General features: G+C 37.1%; 1 protein-coding gene across 1 annotated transcript in view; it reads left to right on the plus strand.

Annotated features, from left to right (window-relative positions):
* Window positions 1–3,615, plus strand: part of LOC124721362 — a 187,081-nt gene extending 183,466 nt beyond the window's left edge. Inside the window, 2 exon segments of the mRNA XM_047246296.1 lie at window positions 1,295–1,358; window positions 1,824–3,615. Of these exon segments, the coding sequence (XP_047102252.1) occupies window positions 1,295–1,331 (37 nt within the window). The 3' untranslated portion in view covers window positions 1,332–1,358; window positions 1,824–3,615.
* Window positions 3,616–26,572: the final 22,957 nt, after the last annotated feature.

Raw genomic sequence — 26,572 nt, forward strand, 5'->3', positions numbered from 1 at the left:
TAAACATTGTTACTTCAAGAGCACACAAAACTACTCTCCAGTATTCAGCTTCTCCAACATGTCACCAGTCTTGTCGGCAGGAAAACCTTTAAACCCACATCTGAATCCCCTAATAAAATTTTTTTAATGGTCACAGAAGTAGTAAAACATCCTTTAAACTTTTCTTGGTGGCCTACTGCATGTGCAGATAATGTTTATCTTCTAGACATTAGCTCCCAGGCACTCTTCAACTGAAGATAATGCATTGAATATAACAAGAAGCCTTTGTGTCATAACATGTTCACATTTTACAACTGCCCATAATTATGATAATGTACATTACTCATCAGGGCATCCCAGTAAATTACTCTTCAGATCCCATCTGTTTTTGTTTACACTTTTATGAACAGTGAACTGCAGCTACATTGTTGCCATTTAATTCAGTTAGCTCTCGCATGAGCGTATTGTCTTCTTTCCTATGTGCAGTTAAGTCTACACTGTATGATTACCTCTACTTTCTCTCAATGTAATGTAGGTATAATGTCTTTATAAGCTTAAATGACACAATCTGGCGATCATCCACCTTTGTCTATTGTAGATGGAATTATATGCCGTCTTTCGGACTTCACACATCTCATTTTTGGTTCAAATGGCTCTGAGCACTATGGGACTTAACTTCTAAGGTCATCAGTCCCCTAGAACTTAGAACTACTGAAACCTAACTAACCTAAGGACATCACACACAGCCCAAGGCAGGATTCGAACCTGCGACCATAGTGGTTGTGCAGTTCCAGACTGTAGCGCCCAGAACCGCTCGGCCACATCTCATTTTTATTAATAACTTCTGCCTAATAAGTATCACCCATTGCACAGCACACTATTTGCTCTGGGAACTGCTTAGATATGCCACAAAAAATTGATATCCTGCAGTCCTTTGTAACATATTTGCATTTATGAATGTTGTTTTTGTACACTGCGTAGATTTTATGACAGAGAGTTTATGTTTCAAATTATATTATAATTGCTATAAGAAGAACTTGGTGATTAACTGGTTGCTTCTCTCTGATTCAACCTTCAGGTTAAAAAAATTGGTATTTGCTGCATTACTAAAAGTTGACAAATGACTTGAGAGCAACCAGGATATCTCCATTCCATCCATACTCATGGATTCACACACAACATGTCTTTCACTTATCCTGTTCCTCCATACTTGCTTGTCATTTTGCATTGCTCTCAAGGTTCTAAATACTCGTTTGTAGAATTTTAAAAAAAAGTTTGCATTCTAAATTTATGGCACTTCACTCTTGATCTACAGTCCAGCATCCAGGAACAATTTGGTGCTCTACCTCTAAGGACTTCAGTGATGACAGGAAATTAAGGTACAACCTTCCTTCTTCCCTTCCCAACCGTCTTGACCCAGCGTCATGAATGACCTCTCTCTCTCTCTCTCTCTCTCTCTCTCTCTCTCTCTCTGTCTGTCTGCTTCTACCTATCTGTCTGACTTTTAACATATCCACAGTTTACCCATTGTACTCTAACAGAAAAGGTTTATGGTTTTATGTCTCCCTCTCTGCCCCCGCTCCCCTCTCTCTGTCTCTCCCTCCCTCCGTCTCTCCCATTCCCTCCCTTCGCCTCTCTCTCTCTCTCTCTCTCTCTCTCTCTCTCTCTCTCTCTGTGTGTGTGTGTCTGTCAGTCTGTCTCTTTCTCTCTATGTTTGTTGCATTACTATCACATGCTGTTAAAATATTATTAATGTTGGACAAGTACAGTTATGTTACAGAGTAATTGTCTGGTTTTGAAATAATACTTTAGTTGTTATGATGATGTTTGTTATCGTTTTACAGGTGCAGATATGAACTACTTTGTAGTTGCATGTATAGTGACTGTACAGAGTGGTGCAGGTATGCACTTCTTTAAAGTTGCATATATAAAAACTGTACAAAGAGAATAAAAAAGGTAACAAGAATTGCGCATACCTCAGTTATGTGACAGAAAATAGTACTATTTTATGTGTTGTTGAATCTAAACAGATATTGTTTTAAGATCTTGTATGTATATATTTGTAGCAAATTTATTGTGGCTTGATTCATATGCTATAGGAGCACATAAAATAGCTCACATTTATTATTTTACAGAGTTCAGCGTTTAGCTGAATTGTCATTCCAGCATGGTTATATTTCACAACCATGTTTGTAGCATTGGTTACCACCAGATAGTACCTTATTTGGAATACACTGATTTATAAAACATAAATTTTACAGATTTATGATATATATTATTATTTCTCTTTTTTACATTTTAAAATTGTGAATAATTTTTAAAATCTAGTTTTTTTTTCTATTTAAGTGACATTATCATTTTAGATACAGTTTTTGAAAAACTGAAGTTCTAAGACTGGGAAATTACATTGTGTTTTCTAAGACGAGAGTAAAATACTTAGTATTTTGCATAAAAGCCGCATGTCGGTGCTTTTGTTGCCCTGTTAATTTGTGTTTTTTTCACAGTGTGTTGATTATAAGGTAAAGGATATGAAAAAGAACAAGAAAACAAATTATTTATGTGTACATTTACCATGAGTGAGTGTAATTCAACAGAAAATTGTCCACGAAGAGACATCGCCTGCTACTTTTCAGTAGTTGATTAGCTGCGTATAATTTAGTCCAGGGTAAAATAAAGTATGATGACTACTTTATATACCATTGATGTTTTGTACCTTTGCAGGCTTACCTTGTTTCAATTTGAAGTATTTTGCTTGCCATTTTGTTGACTGCTTCTGTCGTGAATATGGTACAGAGTGCACAATTTTTATTTTACATTTCCATGGAAGTTCATTTGTAGATGTGACATAGAGCCCTGCCTTATTTATGCTTTGTGTATACATTTTAAAGCTAGTGAATGTAAGTAAATATTCATCTTCGATTGTAAGCCCATACCTACATATGTTGCCTAACTTTTGAGCTTAAAAAAGAAATTATTGCAGGCAAATGGAAATAACTCAGTTATTTGTTCTGGGATAAAACTGAGTCATTGGCAAGTACCAACATTTCTTTACTAATTTATGGTGAGCATGGTTTTTCAATACTATGGTACAAAACCAGTCTGTTCATGGTCATAAATGCCTCTTTCAAGAGCCATAAAAGTCTTTTTCAAGAGCACCACATTTACTGTCCTGTAAAGTACCTCAATACTATGGTACTATGGTACAAAACCAGTCTGTTCATGGTCATAAATGCCTCTTTCAAGAGCCATAAAAGTCTTTTTCAAGAGCACCACATTTACTGTCCTGTAAAGTACCTCCTTCATACGAAGTTGCTCTCTTGTGTGTTTTCTTAAAAAAAAAAAAAAAAAAAAAAAAAATGTTGTCTAAAAAAAAGTGCAATGAAATTAACTAAGTTTTTAGTTGCCCTGTAACACTACTCATTTACCTCTGTCTTTGTTAGTGTTGTGTACCAGTCCATAGATGCGTATATAACAAGTATCCATGCGGAAGTCATGAGAGTACATGCACTGTCAATAGATAATAACAGTAGTTACTTGCATGTACCAAAGAATAAATTTTAAGTATATTAGTCATATTTTCTTTCCCATATATATATATATATATATATATATATATATATATATATATATATATATATATATATATATATATATATATATAGTGTCCCTGAATTGTATATTGTGTTTAAGTGGAACTGTGTTTCAGCAGTAAAATACAAGGAAAAATACAGTCTACGTGTCTGTACAAATTTCAGATTGTGTTGTTACTGTTACTATTATTTCATGTCTGTTTTTTTTTAGTATTGTCTCATTGTTTATATAAAGAGCACTTTTCCCCTTACCATCTGTTTCTAACATTACTGTAATTAGTCCAAAAAAGTCACAAAAACTAGCATAAAAGGCAGTGGTTCTTTGACAGTAATCATTTCACTACAATTAAATATGAACATACCTGAGGCAATATGTTTGTAAAATAAATTACGGTGGTGTGCCTTTTCAACCATAGCGTTCTGTCTCAGATAATGTTGGAATACAAACACTGAGAGTTGACTAAATATATGAGTCCACTTTCTGTGTAATCTTAATGTGTGTTTTATATATAACAGTTGTACCATTTGTCATCCATTTATAACAATTGTAACATTTATTATCCATTGAGACAACAAAACAAATCAAACTACCAACCACTAAAATAGTTTTTGTGTTTATGTCCACATCCAATTACATTTCAATATCCTTGGAATCAGTCTATATGTAATAACACCTGGCTGTTTTGTTACAGTTTTGTATTTACTGGCCATTGGCCTAAGAACTGTATTTACTTGCTTTATAAAATAACATTTTTGCAAAATGTGAAATTCGAGGCTTAAAATGCTGGAATAAAGAATATGACCTAACTTGACTCTTAATTACCAGTTTAACACATATGTTGACATATGAGTCAACATTTTTAACAGAACTTTATTTACAATTTTCAGTGTAGATCACATAGTGTGATCTAGACTGAAATTTACAAATAGAGTCACTTGAAAATCAAGCCCTGATGCTGATGGTCAGTTTTAGTACACATCTTGTCATTAGAAGTCTGCCATTACCTGTGGTTTGACAGTTGAAAATGCGGTTAGAATGAAATTTTTGTAGTATGGGTGGTCCCACATTTCTTAAATATTATGTGTGTACAGTGATTTTCAACCTCATTTATGGATCAGGGTCCTCTTGTTTAATACTGCAAGCATTTAATAAGTGAGGGCTTTAGCAGCATACACTGTCCAAACTGCAAGAAACGATCCCTGAGGGTATGAGGAGCAAAAAAGGTCGTATGGTAATACACTGTCCAGTCATGTTAATGTGACCACCTGTCAAAAGGCTGAAGTGATTATTTGAAAAGGTCACCTGTCACCATTGAGTGGATATCCAGTTGCAGTACTCGCATGAAAATTTCAGCCTTTGTTACCAATGAACAGCAGTCAGATCAGTGCATGAACCAGGTGTCTACTGTAGAGGCCCATATGATGCAACATTCACTGAATGTTCATTGAGGAGACACTGTTGCTAGCCCCCTTGATTCATCTGGGCAGACAGTCACTCAACAGCTGCACGTCTTTTTGTCCAGACACATATCTGCAGCTGTCGTTCACCTCTCTCATCTATTGCCGACGGTCACTACAGTTGCCTCGGTGCCGATTTTGGGCAGTACCATTTTGCCGTGCATGGTGTACATTAACCATGGGGGCATGCGAACAGTTTACAGACTTAGCCGTTTTGGAAATGCTTCCACCCTTGGCCCAGAAACCAGTGGACATCTGATAAATCGCTCCGTTTCTGCATTACGACAACGGCTGCACTATTTTCTGCGTCCCCCCGGTGCGCTTTTTATACCTTCCACTGCTAGTGCTGCCACTTGCCGTCTGTCAGTGGTTACTGCATATTAATGGTGAACGTGAATGGTGGTTTCCTTAATGTGACTGGACCGTGTAGAAGGTATTGAAATTAACCAGTGATTATATGGGTGTCACCTGTGTAAAGGATGTAAGTCAATGGTGGCCACGAATTCGGCTCACAAGTCATGCCCTGGCATGACCTCCATCACCACAGCATGCTGTCTGAGTGAGAGGAGGGGGGAGAGGAGAAACTGTGAATGCACCACACTTAAATGACAGTGCAGTCACCCTATGTGCAACTTAGTTTTGTATTTTACATTTCTCAGCAATATAGATCACAAAAGTATTATTTAAATATTTTTGGCATGCTGATGACATAATATAATTTTTATCTGGTACAAACTCTCACCATATGGACAGACACACACAATTTCACAGATTTTCACACTCGGGTTGTTATGTAGTCAGGATTTATTTAGTTTCACAGTTGTAGAAATATCTGTCACACACGTGATGATCGAAGTATTGTAGCGCTTTTGAAACCTCATTATTTAGACCTGGAAACTCTACCGGAGGAAAGCAATGTAGACCCCCTGGCTGACAGTTTTAATGTAAAAGTATCTGTATTTAAAATGGGAATTAACTTTCATCTCAATCAGTTAAAACTGCACGTATCTGCACATGCACAGGGGTGATTTCAACTGAAATGGCGAACGGTCTCAAAAACAGATGTAAGATTGGCAGTGCCCTCAAAATATTTATAAAACTGTGCTTGTAATCCTTTCAAGAACATAATGAATCCTTCAAACCTCACCCTTTCTTTAATGACAGTGGACTTAGGGACCTGGACTGTGCTTGTCAGAATGTGTTCCTTCTTTTTAAATATGCCCCCATCAAATCAAAAATAAGTTGTTTCTTACGTTTCTTACTGTGGGCAGTGTGCAATCAAATCCACTTGAAATATCAGGTCTCCAATCCATTTTGGATGTTCTAATTTTTGTTCCACCACTCCTTTTCCCTTTATAATTTCAACAATAGAGAGATTTAAATCAAAAAATTGTTCCAGCGTAATTTACAATAATGTATAAAGTCTCCACACTCTTTGTTCAGTTCCATTGAAAGCTGTTGCAACTAACAGTGGGATATTGCATGTGACTTCAGAAATTTTACTATTCCAGCCACCAACTTATTTATTTGCTGCATGCCTGTAAATTTAGCACAAAGGGCTTCTGGATGTACATTTGGATTGTAACATCATTTCATAACAAATGTGCTGTACTCATCACTTATGGAACTGCATAATAGATACTGAGAGTTCACATTCCTGTATTCTGTCATTCCCATTAATTTTTAAAGGCTTGTGACGATAGATCCCTAGACTGCCTCATTTTGTGCAAGCGGCCATTGGACCTGTGAATGTCCTTCACACCACAAACAAATAGCAAGAGGTAAACATTGCTGACACCATGACTCTGCTGAAATGAAGAGAGTTATGCCAACCGAACAGTGGCGCACTCCAATACAAAATGAAATTTTGCACTGTCGCAGTTACTTCCAAGAAGAACAGAGCAAAGCCAGGACAGGGTGAGCCTTTGTGTGCACACCTGGCACATGTGAACTTTATTACGTTGTTGTGGCCCTGATGTAAGTGGTACAACTTTTTAATTGTCTGATTATGTCAGAATGGCATATTACAGTGAATTAACTGTGACAGCATGCAATTAGTCATTTGATCAGCTTTGACTAAAACTGCAGCCATTTATTAAAAAATGTTGAGCCTTTTAATTTCTTTTTTGTAATAGTTTAACATTCTCTGTCAACAGCAGGGACATGAGAAATGGTATACGAACTCTGTTGAATATCCAGTCAGGAAAGAAACTACCTGTGATCTTGTTCGAGAACCCTTACTAATATTCAGAAGTGATGTAGAGAAAGCACAGAGAATCTAAATCTGGATTACCAGATTGGGATTTGAGACCTGCTTCTCTCAGTACCTCACTTTCTTGAGCAGCTTATTCTCTGGCGTAGATTAGGGCTGTTGTGAAAACAAACCATCATGACTCTCTCCTTATCAGTGATTAATCTTATTCACATTGATTGCTTTTCCATGTGATTCTGATAATGAATTGTAACGTACAGATGTGCCTTTTTTCATCATGACAAGCTGTATTTCTTACATCCACGCTTTTATTTTCATATGTGAAATCTGATTTATGACAGTTCTTCACAAAACTGAATCATGAGTGAGCACTGCACAGGTAATCTCATTTACTTGTCATTTCCTTATACAGATCAAAATCAGTCAGGACTCCTGTTGGACAAAAGTGGCAATTTTGTATGCATAAAATCAACAATGACATCTACAAGTTGAAAACAGCATTCTCACATAGTTCCTGACATTTTTATGACCATACGAAAGAGTTGTCATTTGATGCTTTGTCAGATATACAGCTTGAGTTTTCTAAAATCTAACATTCAAAGATAGGATTTTATTGATGATTGATTTATGGTTCTCACATTTTAAGCAAGCCATTAAGGGCAGATAGAATGGTGAACTTTCCTGGAGGAAAACAAACTCGGTTTCAGAATTTCAAATGGGAACATGAGAAAAAATTGCTCACAGTTAAATAAATTTTTGTCTAAAATATTTTGTTTGTATTTTGTGCTGTTGTGGTGGTATCATAGAAGAAAACTCTGCCTGGAGCTGACTGTCTGAACAATGCTCGGGGAAAGAAAAAGAAAGTTTGTTGGATATGTTGCTGTGAAGAAAAACTAAACTTTTTCTTACACTTTTAACTTTGAATAAATTGTATTGCAATTGTAACAATAATAACAAATTATTAGAAAATAACAGTTTTGTGGTTTGGTTTATGGTAATAGGTGTTGGCAATGCTTTCCACCCTTTTCTAACCACAGTCATGCACAGTGAAAAAAATATGAGCTTGCCATATGGTGAAAAAATATGAGCTTACTGACTAGGAAACCCCTTGAGTGTATGGTCGCAAAAGGCCAATGATGTTTACGGCCAGTGCCCCACATATTGTCTACCATGCAATAACAATATTAGTTGCTAATGGCAGTAGGGATGGGACTGGAGGTACTGAGTAGTGAGAGCAGAATGGGGCTACGGAGCGTAGTTGAACTGCATAGTCAACAAGTAACTCACAACTCCACTACAGTGCCAGTATGGTGTTGATACAAAGCAGAGCAATGACAACAATAAACAAAGCAAACATTGCATTATATATCCAAGAGTTGACATTTTGTCAAAAATGAACCTAGGGAATTTTGCAGATTGAAAAGGAAGTGGCAGATGAAATGTTAGCATTTCTGCAAGATGAGTCAGTTGAATGTGTTGTTGCATATGCTCGACTGCGTGGACATGTACATGAGGAGTACAATGGTGAGAAGTGTCGAGCCATGTATTTCATCATCCTTATCGAATAGGGAGCCACAAATCCCATCTCCACTGAAATGTAGTAAAGGACAGTTGTTGTCCAAGGAGCTGGTACTAAATGTAATTACATACATGGAGGATCATTCACAGCATAGTAAAAAACAATTATGAACAAGTTGAGAATAAGCCCACAGCGATGTGACTGTGTAGTGCATAAGAAAAACAACGGATATTCAAGGGAGAACAAGGTGCACTTGTTACAAAAACGGATGTTTGCGTGCTTCAAGTATGCTCGATACAATTCACAATATGTGCATGATAGTGACCTCCTATGTTATGCACGTCAAATTGTATGTGACATAGATTTTAGTGATTTTGAGGGAAGCAGTGGATGGTAGCTTTAAACAGTGCTACGGAATTGGAAGGCATAAGATAACAAAATATCAAACAAAGCATCAACATGACGATGGACAGCGAACTGTGGAATTGACCTGAAAATTTTTAGATGAGTAAACAAACTTATCCTATCATTAAGTGAAGAGTTTGTTTTCAACTCTGACCAATCAGGATCTGTAGAGGAAATGTATATGAAAGGAATCCTGGAAATTACAGGTATGAAGAGAGTTGCATCAAGATCAACTAACATCAGTCCCTTAACAAGATTTTTTACAATTACCCCGACTGTTAATCTGGTTGGTAAATTGGCTGGAATAAGTTCTGTGACCCCTACAATTCTTTATCGTGTGCATGATCTTGCAAGGGCAATGGGGGACATATACGTCAGCAAGCAAGAGTGGAAAAATAGGTGTAAGAGAACTACAGCTGTTGTATGGGCACTGTTTTTGGCCAAAATAACTTGCATTTGCTTGATACCTGGTCTGCACATAAAAACCATACTCCTTTATTACAAATTATCCCTCGTGAAAAGTGTGTGACATTGCAAGGCATACCACCTGGAACCACAGGACAAATTCAACCTCTTGATGGTTATTTTTCCCGTGCCTATAAGACATATTATTGTAATATCTTCAGCTATGCCTTAAAGGATAGTAAGTTTCATTATTAGTGCCACAACAGAGTGTTCTGCCTTCGGTTGCATGCCATCATATTCCATCAGTTCTCGCCTACCCGTTACACCAATATGATTCTATATGCATTCTTTAAGCATGGTTACCTAGCTGAATGTTCTGCACAGTTTGTATCTCCCAAGGAGTTCGCTTTGTATCTTGATGGTACGAATGTTTGTGATCGCTGTGGTGTACCATCTTTCATTCAGTGTTCATGGTGCAAATTAATGGTTTGTTTTGAACATTTCTTGACTGTCGACGATGTCCAATTTGTGAAGTGTAGTACATCTCCCAGACACTCATTTTCTGTTACCCTCCTGATGGAAATGGTGAGTCATTAGCAGCTAATATTTTTTTTGTCATAATTGTTAACACTTTCAAATGAACCTTACTAAAGACTGAACTTGCGAACCTTACACTCATTAGGTTCCTTGTGAGCATCGGACCAGATCTGAGACTGGATTCAAGACTTACTTGCAGGTAAAACTCAACACAGTGATCTTAATGAATCAAAATCGACAGGTGTACAGACATTTTCCAGAGTACCCCAGGGAAGAGTGAGAGAGCCGTTACTGTTTACAGTGTGTATAAATGATTTAGTAGAAAGTGTCAGAAGCTCTTTAAGGCTGTTCGCAGATGATGCAAATGTCTGTAGGAAAGTAAAAGCGCCTGAAAACAGTATCAATTTGCAGAATGACCCACAGACAATTGATGAGTAGAGCAGGCTCTAGCACTTGACCCCAAACGTAAATAAATGTAACATATTATGCATACATGGGAAAAGAAATCCACTACTGTACAATTACACTATTTATCAAAAAATTCTGGAAACCATATTCATCATGAAGTACCTAGGAGTAACTATCCAGAGGGACCTTAAGTGGAATCGCCACATAAAACAAATACTAGGAAAAGCAGATGCCCAACTGAGATTCATAGGAAGTATCTCAATGAACTCATCCACAAAGAAAATGGCTTACAAGAGGGTTATAAGACTGATTCTGGAGTACTGATCGTCTGTCTGGGATCCTTACCAGGTAGGACAGAGAAGAACCATCGAGGAGCGGAATGTTCAGTTGGCGCGAAAGCATCACTGAGATGCTCAACAACCTCCAGTGGCAGATGTTACAAGAGAGGTGTTGTGCATCACAGAGAGTGTTACTGTTGAAATTTTGACAGAACACTTTCCAGGAAGAATCACACAATATATTACTTCCTCCCACGTACACCTAATGAAATGATCCCGACAAAAATTATAGAAATTAGAGCTAATACAGAGGCTTACCAAGAATCATTCTTCTCACACGCCATTTGTAAGTGGCAGGGAAGAAGAGATCAGTTAATGGTACCAGAAGTACCCTCCGCCTCACACCGTTCTGTCGCTTAAGGAGTCTGATGTAGGTGTAGATACAGAAGTGTTTCAATGTGCTACTGTCCATTTGACTCTGTGGAAACCATACGGGGGATATGACTGTATCACTGTCTTTCCCCTTTTAAATCCAGACTCTTCTCTCAGAAAAACGTTTGTCAGCATCCCGATATGCAGTCAAATGCATGGAGTCCTGTTTTAGACATTTAGCGCATGGGTTGTGGTAAAATGACTGATGCTCATTTTCTTCTACCCTTATCGCTTTACCGCCCACTTTCCCATATAAATGGCAGCTGTTGCACCCGATCAGTTTACAATTACGTGTCCATGTTATCAGAATGTCACATTCCTGGATGGATATGTGTCCTGACACTGATTTGCGCAGGATAGGTTCTAGAAATAGAATCTGCTACATTCAGGGCAGGTTACATTTTTACAAGTCTGTGGTAACCTCTTGACCTCCATAACACCACTTTATTTCCAGTATGCCTCTACAAGCTCGGAAGCTGTTTGCCAAGTTTCAAAACTGAAGATATTATTATATGTAACGGCCATTCGTTTGCTAAACTTGCATGTAAACTATGTGAATTCTTAGAAAATCTCAATCTCAAGCACCAAAACCATTGCTCTGACATTATCTCCACCTAACAAAAGTGATAATGCTTTTACTTATCTGTATATCGGTTACGGCATTGTGAGCGAGTGTGTGTGTGCGCGTATGTTTGCGTATGAATATCGTATGGTATTTTTGATGTTTTGATTGTGTGTCATTAATTTAAAATCTCCATAAATGAGCTACAATACGAATTTTTTGTACCCTGATCAGTTCGCCCCCCACACATCCTTCTACCACATTCCAGCATTGTATTATTCTACACATTAAAAGTCCTACTTAGGGAGGAAACTTCAATGTATGCTTACTCTCCATCACTGTGTACTGTAAATGCCAATACCTTGTATTCCCCTACTGTATTTAGATTTTTCCATATATCATGTTGAAAGTAATTTTTAAGCGATCGTTCCTTACAATAACGTTACCATCTCCCTGCACAAAGAAGTTGTGGCTCAGTGTTAGGCATCAATTTTTAGGTTTGGTAATATCCCTATATTTGTCAGTATTTTGCCAAACAGTGCTCTGGATTGGGAAAAAAAAGATGGTTCTCCTGCTTTAATATAAAACATCCATATCGCTGGCATTTAATGCATTTTGATATACATCTCAAAGAATCGCACACGCAATCCATTCCATTGTTAGAAATCATAGGTTCTAGTAATACCATAGAATTTAGCCAAGGAATATGTAACAGTCTTAGTACTATTTATAATAACATTACCGTTTCCTCCACTAGTCGTCCTCTTGCAGACAAAAGTCATGGCTTAATGTTAGGTAGCCAAACATCCCCTATTTTGGTAAAAAGTCCCAGCAAGGACTCACGTTATATCCACATTCGTAAGGTGAAATGCATCTAGACCAGTGGTCGTAATTCCCCCCCTCCCCCTATAAGAGCCAACATTGACACTCTAGAGTGACACCACAGACTGCACAGCAAGAAGCTAAGGGGGAGGTAAACTGACCACTCAGAGAGAGATCAACTTTCATCACACCATAGTTATTGATAGAAGCTTACCACTTACATACACTGATGTCAAAAATTATAGCAACAATCGGAAATTTTGCAAGGTTGTGTTTATTTTGCCACAAAACAGTGTAAACCTGTGATAGTAAAGTAGAAACAATGTCAAGAATACAGAATGTAAGCAACTGCAACATGCATAATGTTCTTCGTTTTTCTCCAACTTAAGGGATTGATACACAAATACTGACAATTGGTTAATGTGCTCAGTATGGGTGGTGACCACCTCTGGCAACACTACAGGCTTGACGACGACAGGACGTACTGTGAATGATGTCATCAATCTCTTGTAGAGGCAATAACACCCATTCATCCTGCAGAATTGCTTGCAAATCTTAGAGAATGGTTGGTGAATGATGACATAATGGAACCTGTCTCCCTAGTTCATCCCAGACATGCTCCATGGGATTCAAATTGGGAGAGTGAGCAGGCCATGCCATGCATGCAGCATCTTCTGATTAGAAGAAAACACCAACCACCCGTGCTTTATGAGGTCAAGCATTATCGTCCATCAGTACGAAGTCTGGGCCAACAGAACCTCATGACAACTGCACATGTCCGCAGCTTGTCGTCTAGTGGCTAGCATTGCTGCCTCTGGATTATGGGGCCCTGGGTTCGATTCACAGCCAGGTTGGGGATTTTCTCTGCCCAGGGACTGGGTGTTTGTGTTGTCCTCATCATTTCATCACCACCACCACCATTATCAGCATCATCATTCATGACAGTGGCTAGATTGAACTGAATAAAAATAGGGACTTTGTACGAGCGCTGATGACTGAGCAGTTAAGCGCCCCCACAAACCAATCATCATCATCATCATCATCATTACAACTGCACATGAGGTCCCGAGAACTCGTCAAAATATCTGACAGGAGTTAAACCTTGCCAATTTCATGAAGAGATGTTCGAGCTGTCAACATAATCTGTGCCCACACTATTTGGTATTCACCTCAATATCGATCTCTTTCCACAATGTTTGGATCAGGGGACTTATGACCTAAGATGTTGAGTCCCATAGTGCTCAGAGCCATTTGAACCATTTGGATCCCAATATCATGTTCCATCAGATGTGAATCCATCGAGAATCACTCTCAGACGAAGTCGGGACTCATTTGTGAAAAGAACATTGGCCCACTGTTCGACCATCCAGGTGGCATACTGATGACTCCACTCTAGACGCTCCCTTCTGTGAAGACGTGTCAGAGGTACACACACAGCAGGTCTCCGACATTAAGGGTCACTCTGCCGAAGCCTTCTGTGCACCATTTGTCTCTATACAGCACGTCCAGTTGATGCTGTGGTCAGATGCCAGTCGCCTTGCAGTGCTATGGCAGGACCATCATGCCGTTACGGCTAAGAACGGTCCTCTCTTTCTGATGTTACATGTGGTTGGCCTTGCCCTGGTCTTTGGGATACAGCTTCAGTCTCAATAAAATGTCGTCACATCCGAGAAACAAACAGACCGATTCACATGAAGCCATCTGGCCACATCAGTTTGCGACTGTTTTCCATTCTTCCTATGGCTTTCCACCGTAGAGAGTCTTGTAGGCATCTTCTCTGTGCCATAGTGCACCGTCTGTGACTGTAAACATAGCGACTGCGGATATGGAACTACCCGGCAAACACTACCCTGTTTGATAGGTGCCCAGACGTCATCGTTGGCATGATTTTCCATTGACCGGAATGCCATCTTCCGTGCAGACCACGACCCTACTGACTTCTGTGGACAGTTTGTATGATTACATTGTAAATTGGACCCAGAACGGAAGCATATTTTGAATCTGCGTGTTATAAGGTATCACACCACATATTTTCAAGTGGAAAAAAAAAAAAAGAAAAACAGAATGGAACCACCTGCATTTCTCTGAAGATTTCCAATGTTACCAGTTCTCTGTATTTTAATGCGACCAGTGACATCGCTCATCGCAACAGGAAGCCGTGGTTTCTTTTTTTTTTTTTTTGCCGCATTTGCTGGGCATTTCGTCTTGCTGCAACATGTCTGGAATGTCCTGTCGTTATACATTTTAAGAACATATATGTGGTCTCATCCCTCTCGTACATCTAATGCATGATAAAGTCCGACACCTTATGGCATATATATCGATTACTCCCTTTGTAAAATGCAATTTTTTTTGTAGACACGTCTATAAATCAGCGTAGTCAAGGAACTATAATCGGTATGCTACAAATGGTTTGTTTTGTAACCGAATTAGGTTTTTTCCATACAATATACTCCGATACAGCATCTAGTAGCTACTAGTGTAGTTGGGTGCGCAGTACAAGACACCTCTGGTGTGGCATCTCCACATCGTGAAGCATTTGTTAACAGATGATACAGACCCAAATGTCTTACCAATAGCATTCTGTGAGGAATAAAATGACGTATTTGTAACCGTACAGAAGACATTGCAGATGGACAAACGATGGCATTTTACGTTTTAGTGATTTTTTAAAAAAAAAAAAAAAAAAAAAAAAAGAAAAAAAAGATTCGTTACTGTTGACCAATTTTTCTAAGGAAGTGTTAATATAACGATGTAATCATATTAAGAATTGACCTTTCTAGATATTATCTGCCTCTACGAAGAATGTCGATGTGTGGTTATACAACTTTATTTTCTAATTCCACCCTAGGATCTCTAATGCAAGCAAGCTATACAGAATATCAAAGACACCTAGTTACCAAGTACCATGTAAAACTAGCGTACATGTAATGAAGACTCTCAAAATCATTTTTTCTGCAAGTACACCAACATATGACTAACTTCTAAATTTGGTTGGTTGGTTGGTTGTTTGGGCAAGGAGACCAGACAGCGTGGTCATCGGTCTCATCGGATTAGGGAAGGATGGGGAAGGAAGTCAGCCGTGCCCTTGCAGAGGAACCATCCCGGCATTTGCCTGGAGTGATTTAGGGAAATCACGGAAAACCTAAATCAGGATGGCCGGACGCGGGATTGAACCGTCGTCCTCCCGAATGCGAGTCCAGTGTCTAACCACTGCGCCACCTCGCTCGGTCTAAATTTGGTTCTTACACATTACAGTGTGTATAAATTAATTGTGTCATGCCACAATCTGCAAAATAAAGGAAAATTTTTCCATTAAGGCAGAAGACTACAACATATTCATTAGAAAGCCTGAAATTGCTTCAAAATTTAATGCTTGCGAGTTATTACTTTTTTTTTTCATTTCAAATTTTACAGAATGGTAAAAAATGTTAGTCCGGTGCCACCATATCTGAAAATCAGTGGTGATGGCTGTTAAACTAGCAAACTGACAAGATATGTCGTAAAAATGGCAAATTGGTAGCATAGCGAATCTGGAAATTGGCTAATTCACAGGATAGATCATACAATTGGCAAATTGGTAGGACAGAAAATTCAGAAATAGACATATTGGCAGCACTGGCCGTAACATTGCCAAATGACTAATCTGAAAATTGGCCAAGTGGTAGGATAGACCGTTAACTGGCTGAAACTTTCCACATAGACAGGATGTCAAATCTGGAATTTAGCGAAATGGCAGGATAGGTCGTAAAAATGTCTATAAAACTGGCAAATTGTTATGGCACCAAACCCAGAATCTTACAAATTGGCAGGATAGAACATAAAATTGATAAGGAACTAAATCCAGAAATTAACAAGTCTGCAGGATCGGTCAGGGTAGGTCTGGGAGATGTTCTGGAAGTGAATCCATCTGCATTATATCCAGAATATTGTTCAGGATGGATTCGCCCACATTAAGTTCAGAATAGCTTCTGTAGGTGGATCCATGTACTGCAGACTGCTCACAAAACAGTGTAAAAGAGCTATGTGTGTTTACAATAGGATACAGACAGTTCATCAGACATTATTATTATCAGTATTATTATTATTATTATTTCCATGTATTAGTCACATCTTGTAGCTTTAGAGTCCATATATAGAGCTTTGCCAGTTTTCTAACTATGGAATTGATTATATGTTTGGCCTTAAGAAGGTATGTCTAAATGCGTTAAATGCAGCGATTTGGATGTGTTATACTAAAGCAGGACAACCATGTTTCCCCCCCCCCCCCCCCCAGTCCAGAGCATTGTTCACTACAGTATCGTCAAATATAGTGATATTAACAAATTAAAAAATGGGTATGTGTTACTGACAAATATTGAGCCACGACTTCTTTGTGCAGGGATAAGGTAATATTATTGTAAGGAATGATAAAACTGTTTAAAATGAATGAGCTACAATTGTAGAAAGGCTTACAAATTACAGTTGACAGTTTGTGTGTGTGGGGGAGGGTGGGGGTGGAGGGGGGCTGGCGAGGGAGGGGGGGGGGGGGGAAGGGGCAGGAGGGGAAGGAATACAATATACCACATTTATTGTAAAGAGCAATAGAGAGAGATCAAACACTGGCGTTTCCTCCCTCAGTAGGTGTTTTGGTTGTTACAATAACACTACTCTGGAATGCGGTAGTTGTCATTTGTAGGAAGATATGTGGCATAAAGTAACCAGGGCGGGAAAAGATCGCATTCTACCATACTTATGACGATTTTAAATTAATTACACAGTCAAAACACGAAAAATAGCGTACAATATCCACAGACAAACATATGCATACACACTCGCTCATGATGCCTTATCTGAAATATGGGTAAGTAGAAGAGGTATCAATTTTGTTTGGTGGAGATCCTCGAACAGCAATTGTTTTTGTGGGCAGGGTGTGAGATTTTGTAGGAATCCACATAGTTTACATGCAGGTTAACCACATTTAGGAAACAAATGGTTGTGAAATATACTAATTCCTTTGACTTTAAAACTTGGCAACCAGCTTTCCATTTTGTAGATGCATACTGGAAGAAGAGTTGTTTTTTTATATAGGTCCGAGAATTATATACCATGTTAGCACAGACATGTTAAAATGTATCCTGCCCTGAAAGTAGCAGATTCTACTTCTAATACCCATTCTGTGCAAATCAGCACCAAGACACATACCCAGCTAGGAGTGCAATGTTCTGGTAGTATAGAAACATTGTAAACTGATCAGGATGCAACAGCTGCCAATAGGGGACTGTGAGTGATAAATGGATTCTATTACACACCATTCATTCCATGTTTAAAACAGAACTCCATTCTTTTGACAGTATATAAGGGTTTGCTTTGGCACTGTGTTGATGGAGGTTTTTCTGAGAGGTGTCCAGATAATAAGTGGTAAGATGATGATATAGTCATAGCCCCCCGTGCCCCCCCGCCCCCCCCCCCCCCCTTTCCCCAGAGTTGAACCCTTTTTCTGCAGAGTCAAATCAATGGAAGAGCATTTTAATGCTTTTGTATAATATTTATGTGTTACCAATTTCCATAGTTGGTATGTTAGACTTCTGGAGGCTGGTGGTCATATTTAGAATTACTATTGCGCTCGAGCGCATATCCATTTGACACAGTTCGATCATTCACAATCTCATTGCAAAACCCAAGTCCAATACTCCACCTCGGTATTTACACGAAAAATTACAGTTCACACTAGGCGAGCGGCTGCTCACCGCTCAGAGCCTAAGCCCTGCGATACCACACCTGCGAAATTTTCTAAGTAGTGTCACTTCCCAGCTACCTAAAGACCGACTGTCCCCTTTGGTCTCTCGACCAGAACTGCCCTCTGCCCATCTCCGACCACATTTCCTGCGCGTCGAACATCTTCGCTCAACTGACTAGCGCAGTTCCCTTTCCTGAAGCCGTACATCTGATTGGCTACAGCTTATTCTACATTACTTTGCATTTGAACATATTTAAATAATCAAAGCTTGAGCACTTTCACGTTCGAAATAAAATAACAATAATATCTATTGTTAAATTCTTTTACATAAACAAATGCAATTTCCTTCTTAATTTTGAATGTCACGGCTAGTAGTCTTGCACCAATGTGCTTTCTGATAAATAAATAAAGAACAAAAGTAACTATTATGCACTAAACTTTACAACAAATATTCTACTACCTAATGATTCAATAAGGTGTCATGCTGTCATCGTTCAATGTATTTTGTGTGCAGGAAATGATGATCTGATGCTTAACTGAAAATACTGATAACTTAAATTTACTATACCTTTTAAACACATAAAGTTACTGAGTTGATATTTACAACGTTTGTCATTTTAATGATGCGCTTCTATATGAAATGTTGATCGTTACGATCGACCAAAGCGTTCAGATTTTAGCATTTAGGTCTTTGTTACAAAATTTGTTAATTTCACTTTAACAGTAAATCCTAAACTGTTATAGATATGATCAATATTCAAGTTTTATTGGGATCACCATGAAAATTTGTGGAGGATGGCAGATTAAAATTTCTGTGGCTTGATTCCCTGCACTACTACAGAATTAAATAGTTTTCATAAATGTTTCCCTTTATGGCCGACCTTAGGTCCGCCATATTGGCCACAAAAGCCTTCTACTAGGTTTTCCTATGACGCAGGTTCTCATCTGTCTCACTCGCACACTACAGCACTTAGGCCTCAATAGAGTTTCTCCATCTCGTGGTGAATCTGTGCCCTTTGTGGTGTCCTGTCCTGGACTACAGGTTTCGTTTCACAATTTCTGAAGGCTGACTCTTACGGCCATATACTTAAATGAGAGTGAAATGCTCGTTAACTCATACACCTCTACTTCATAACATGTTTGCGTGCCATATATGTTATGAAGTAGCACCCAAATTGATAAGACACAAATTCATAATACAACAACATAAGCATTCTAATCGCCAGATCAACAGTGTAATTATTTGTAGTGGTGTTGATGCAGCATGCTCTAAATTTAAATAAACTTATATCTAACGTAAATTATGAATTGTGGCATATTAATTAAATGCCAAATAAAACTATACATTCATCAGAATCGCCTGTCTATTGAAATGCCACAGAAATATCAACGCTACTGCACTCACTTTCACAGAACTTTTTTGTCACAACGAAGTCTCCAGCGGCGCTCCATAGATTCGGAGCCGAGTACCCTGCCGAAATTCTGTATGGCTCTTGCTCTGCATTCTGTCACCAATGTTTTTCGGGAACAAATCTGTTGAAATTAGAATCGGGTGTAGATACCAGAAAACAAACACTTCCGAAACCATCCAGGATCTGCACTGAATGCTTCCCCCAGTGGAATCGATACAAACAGATCCAAACGACACAGTAACCAATTGATTTACAGCGTTTACAAGATGCTCATAAATTCTTCAATGACGTTATTCACGTCCCGCTAGAGATGCGTATCTCATGACAGATTCCCAGTCGACTTCATCATCAAATTAATATTTGCTTTTAATTTAAATAACTCCCTTATCCGGCCGGAGTGGCCGTGCGGTTCGAGGCGCTACAGTCTGGAACCGAGCAACCGCTATGGTCGCAGGTTCGGATCCTGCCTCGGGCATGGATGTGTGTGATGTCCTTAGGTAAGTTAGGTTTAATTAGTTCTAAGTTCTAGGCGACTGATGACCTCAGAAGTAAAGTTGCATAGTGCTCAGAGTCATTTGAACCATTTTTTAACTCCATTAGACTGAAAACTAACAACAAGTACGAACAAATATGACCCCTCGTTTAATTCCGTGCAGTGAAGCTGTGTACACAAATCGATACTCCACACAACAATAAATTATTCCACAAATATACTCAGATAAGTAGATAAACATACATCTGTCTTTGTAGGTAAGCATTATTAATTTTCATCTTCAAAATTTCTCTGACCTCCATGTACCCAAACTGGCGTATCTGTAACTTATAATTTGGAAATTACAACAAAATAAAATCATCCAAAAACTTAAGCCTAACACATAGATACTCATAAATAAATCCCTTATATCCCCCCAAAAACCTAATTTATAAACATATACAGCACTGATTTTTGACTTGATACCGTTCACCACCTCTTGCTATCTTAAACTTCTCAGTAATTGAGGTCTCCAACCTCCTCGCACACCAACTGTGCGTGTAAACTATCTCTTCATAAATGCATGGAACTTGCGCAAAAAAATCCTTATGCAACAAAACAACAAACAGGCAAATTACCCCTCCAAATAATCTTATAATCTAAACACAGATAACTTATTTAGTAGTAAGCGGGCCCATTGGGTGCAGTCGCAGACAATTTATTGACATTTTTTCATTTTGTTATAAATGGAGAGGTTGAGCAAACTAGCCACTTACTAACATTTTTTATAAATGGATCACTTGAGTATGCAAACCAACACAACCATAAAAATAAAAAAAGACACTTCAAAAATTTTCAACCCAAAATCAATGCTGTGAATCATATGTCAAATTCTGCAGCCTGCACTTCACAAAATGAAAAAGAACCCCAAAAAGCTACACAACGGACTCCAGATTATGAAATTCGTTTTGGTCTTTTACATTCCTTTATATTTTAGTTTAACGTCACCATCTTTAAAGAATTGGAAGTCCCAGTTATCTATTATTTTATTGAACCTTTCTGGCAAAATAATTTTAAATTTATTATCGAGCTCGAGATAAATTTTCTCTCCTTATCTAGTTTTTAAACCTTTGCAATCAGTAATGTAGTACCTCTCATTTACCTCAAGTGCACTAATCTTTATAAAGAAATTAGAATTGCTTGTATTATTTAGCTTGTTCAGTGAGTATCCACGTGGAACAAAAATGTTAATAAGCTTTTAAATTTTTAATCTTTATAAATATGACTAATGTGTGGGATGAATTTAATTTGACATCTTTTTCGAGAGAAGTAATAATCCAAGAGAGAAACAAGTTGAGTGTAATACTTGCAAAGAATATTTTAAACCACCATTAATTATAGAACACTTGAGAAGTCAGAATCATACTGAACATGTTAGTGTATTAAAGAGAATTTATGGAGAAGAATACGAAAAGAACTTTGATAGCTATGAGGAAACTGATATAGAAATATGGGACGAAATAGAAAATTCCGATTCTCTCTTTTTTTATGACCATAAAGCAAATGGTGGATACTAATTTGCCAATTAATAATTTCCTTACAAAATTACAAAAATATTTGAAACATTATTCATTATTTTTAAAAGTTTCTCACTCTATAACCAAAAAGTTAGATGGCACAGAATACAACAAAATGCAACAAACTACTTTATACTATTTGTATAAAGAATGTGGTATGAATTTTATTTTTTCATTAGAAGAGATTCAATAACAATAACCATAAGGCACAGTATCAAAATTTTCTAGAACCACTCTTTTATCATACTGAAATGAAAATTCTTTCTTAACCTGTTTGTTGACCATATTTTTAGTATCAACATTGCTGGTTATCTGATTGTGCTCTAGCTGCATCTTTTCTTTCGCTTCACTTTCTATTAGCCATATCATCGAATCGCAATTCAACTTTTGAATATTCTTGTAATTAATTACCTTCATCTCTGTCTTTTTATCATTTTTCTCATAATAGTAACTTTTCGAGCCTGTTGAAGCCCAATCTGTAATCCAGTTATTTCCCAATTCATCAGTCCATTCGTCTAACATACAGCCTGCTTCCACAGTATTTTCACCATCATCAATATACAGGGTGAGTCGCGTAAGACGTAACACCCCCATTATTCCATTGGCGATTGCACGTATCGAATGATGGTAAAAAGTATAGCGTCCCATTTAAAAAACATCTACTTGCCTCATTATCTCGGTCAATATAAACGTTGTGATTATTGTGCATGTACCAACGTATGAGCCCCATAGTCCACTATGATTCGCCAAAAACCGCATACCGAAATGTGGAATCGCCCCCAGAATAAAGGCGACTCACCCTGTATACTACAGAATCGGTATCAAATTATATAACAGATTCTCCTAGTTTATCTAACATATCATATAATCTGAGTCTTGCATTTGATTTAGTGAATGCAGCTATGAAAATATTTGTGGCTGCATTATTTTCAACATAATAATCCTTGAAATTATATCTCATCTGAACCATCTGCTCTGTAATAAAATTGATATCTAAGCTATCTAATCAGTCATTCATCAGTCTCTCATAAAAGTGCTGTAAGTTTGTTACATATTCTGTTTGACTCTTAGTTTGTCTTTGCCCAAATTTCCCCCATAACGAATTAAGATTTATCTTAGCAACAGCCCATTTTCCTGGATTTTCCTTTATTCTGTCACAATCTAAGTCAATATCCATGTTCTCAGTAACTGTTTTGATAAACTCTTCATCACTTTCAAAATTATATCCGCTAATTTTTAAACAGCATATTGTTTTTATTTTTAAAATCCCAAGCTTCATATACATTTAAAATTTCATATCCTTTTTCTAAAGCTTTCATCACTTCGTCAGTCACCAAAGTTCCAATAAAACTTCTTTCGTCATCACTGTGATTGCACTTATCTATTTTTTCTTGAGCACATTTGACACATAAAGGAAACAACAGTTTTTCATTTTTATCGATTTGCATTTGTACAGGCAAAACAGGGTGATACAATCCTCTAGGAACTAATACTTTACTTTTTATTAAACCATACCAATTTTTAGAATAATATTTTGGTCTATGAATGTTTCTTGGATGTTGTTCAGGATAAAAGTCATGAAATTGCAGAGTAGGATAAAGACTACATACTTCAATGTATTTTATTTTTGAGCTAACACCATCTGCTTTAGCTCTTAATTTTATTGCCTTTGCGTGGCCACCATAAAAAGCATGTGTTGGATTCAATGGTTCAACAATTTCAGGCAACTGCTTTAATTTCTTAAGCCTTTTTTACTCTGCTGAGTTCAGCCAGTTACATTTCCACATCTCTACCAGATTGCATCCAGCATTTAGTATTTCAGCACTTCTTCTCAAACTATTTTGATAAAGGTCATCCATCGTTTCCTTATTTTTATTGTTAATCGTCTCACTCTTGAAACATTTTTTACAGCCATGCCAATAATAGCCATGGTATTGATATACAGTATTAGTTTCTTCATAAAACCCATCATTTTTTACCAGCTATTCTTACTTCACCACCATTAAGAGCATGTTGAAGGTTGTTACTGTTTAACCAAGCTATGGATTCTTTACTATAATTCTCTTTCTGTCCTTTATCCAATACAGCAATTGTATTTTTCGATAAATATTTAGATTTGTAAATAGCCATGCATACTCCAGCGATGCTTAAATAACAGAATGGATCAATGTTAGCTATCTCTAGAAATTGTTTTCATAGTTCCAAACAGCCTCTTCTCAATATATCTACATCAGAATTACAGTACTCGTTAATTTCTTTCTTCATATTGAACACACAATTTTCTTTGACTCTTGAGCTGTGACATTTGAGAAATGGTTCTATATCTTTTGGCTTCGTAGTGTCAACACAGTAATATTCAGTATCAGGAATCGGTCCTATGTAGTTTTCATTTTATGGCGTATTGAATAAATGTGGGAAGTAGTCTTCCTTCAATTCTTTCAAATCAAAAGTTTTTGGAAAGCTACTGAGTGGTCCTTGGATAAAGTTACTGCTGTGTATAATTTTTATACCTAAATATTTGATCTCCAATACCATCAATTTAGTTCCTGCATAGATGGTATATGGCCTTATTGTATTTTCAACACAGTACTTCAAAATGAATTGCAAATCGTAGCCTTCTGCATAGTGAGCTATGAATGCGTGATACTGTTCTTTTCAGATATCATCCACCTACAGAATTTAGCATTTGTCTTAAATTTATAAACAGTATCACCTTTAAAATTGTGAACAATTATGAGATTTTGAATGTGTGTTCCAGTTTCTTGAGTTGCTTCATAATCAAACCACATGTGTATCTCTCAGTATAGGTACAATTCACTTTCCTAGGGAAGCCTTTTTCGCAACATTTAAACTCTTTACCAGCGACTACTTTATTGCATTCGAGTCACTAGTAAATATAAAAATCTTTGAATTCTCCATTAACATAGAAACCTTCTTTATTACAATTTGGGCAACCTTGCACTATAAAATCCTTACCAAATCTTCTTTCACAGATTCCATCTTTTGCAATACATTTTGCATAAAACATTTATGATTTCCAATTTCCACTACGTGTTTGCAATTTCTGCAAAGTTCAAAGCCACATTTATGTTCTTTGGACGTCAAACAAATCTTTTTACATCCTTCACACTTGTAAGCTGTATCACAGACTTCTTGGTGATTGTTCAAGCATTCTTCATTAAAACAGTATCTATTGCATTTCTCACAATAAATCTTTTTTTCTTCACTTCATGTTCTGGACTTTTGCATAATATGCACACTTTTCTCTCTATTTTACATCTGTGAACATCCTTGTTGTGATAAGGTTTGTTGCATTTATCACAGAAATATGAAGATTCTAGGTATGCTGTCATACTGTTAATTACATCAAAATGATTTTGATGTTTATGGAGATATATCTTGGTTTCTTTTTCAGCACCGCTATAGATAACCACATTGAATTTTTCAGCACATTATTTGGATGTCCAACAATTCTTCAACATTTTTAATGTAATCTAAAGTAAATCCTTCTTTGTTGTATTCACCCAGCTGTTTACATAATTTGTCAGTTAACTGCTTCTGTAATTTGTATTTATATCCTACTCTGATTTTCTAAATCTCATGTGTGGTTAGTTCTCTTCCCAAAATGTTGTTTGTGTGGTACGTTAATGCCACAATTACTGTTCTAGGACAACACAGATTATCATTGTTATTAATTCTTGTGATACATCTCTTAGTCTTTTTGTCTAAAGCTATATTTATTATTTTTTTACCACCTCCACTGCCTCTACGAATTGCTAACATCTGCATATTGAATGCTGCATCTGCTATATCAACAGTCTCATCAGATGTTAAAGTTTCTCTTATTTTGTTGCACAAGACTTGAACAGACTCTCATGTGTTATTCGATGCATTTTAACCTGTGCGAATTGGATAAAACATTTTTGGGTTATTGACTGGTATATTCAACTTATCTCCTTTCCTGATATTAGTTCTCTTTTTTGCTACTTTAACCATAGAATTGAGTACTTTTGTTATGTAATCTGTTTTCTCACTAACAGTATCGAGTTTGGCAATTTGGCATCGTTAAAGACAATTTTATAGTGAACAGACCACACTTCAAATTTTTCATTAAATCTCGATCTAATTTCTTTAAATTCAAATAATTGCTTTTTAGATGGCTCAGCCTCCTTTTCTTGCTCAAATATTTTGCTACTAAATGGGTAAATTTGATCTAGCCTCACTATTTTTTCCTCTCTCAGCAGATGAGGCTTTTCAATAATGTAGTCATCAAATCTGTAAAAATAATTTATATTGGGTACTTGCTTTGGTCTTGATCTAGTCTTTAGGAACACTTCTGGATGAAATTTAAACTCTTGTAATCCAATAGCCTTCATTAACTCTGAATTCTTTAATGTACTATATTCTCTAATGCCAAGACTTTTAGCTTTAGCTTTGAGCTCCTTCATTCTCAAATTATCGAGGGTTCTTGTGGGAGTGGGCAAATTATTTGAAACGATCAAGTTAATTAAATAACCTTTTCTAAATCTGCTAAATACTCATAAATTATTCCTCCTGCAATAATCACCAAGTTGAGCAACTGTGAACTATCTAAAAGCTACAGCCATTTACTAAGGAATAAAAAAAACATTAGTTTTGCAAAGAATGAGAATTTTCATTTTCGGTTATTTTGATGTGTCTATTTCTTAGTAAATGTTTTTTGAGATGGTTTTTAACTATTTCATTTCCACACTTACACACAACTTTTCTTTTTTGCATATTTTCTAGTTGACAAATCTTGCATCT

This window comes from Schistocerca piceifrons, chromosome X (genome assembly GCF_021461385.2).
Source record: "Schistocerca piceifrons isolate TAMUIC-IGC-003096 chromosome X, iqSchPice1.1, whole genome shotgun sequence".
NCBI classification, from domain to species: domain Eukaryota; kingdom Metazoa; phylum Arthropoda; class Insecta; order Orthoptera; family Acrididae; genus Schistocerca; species Schistocerca piceifrons.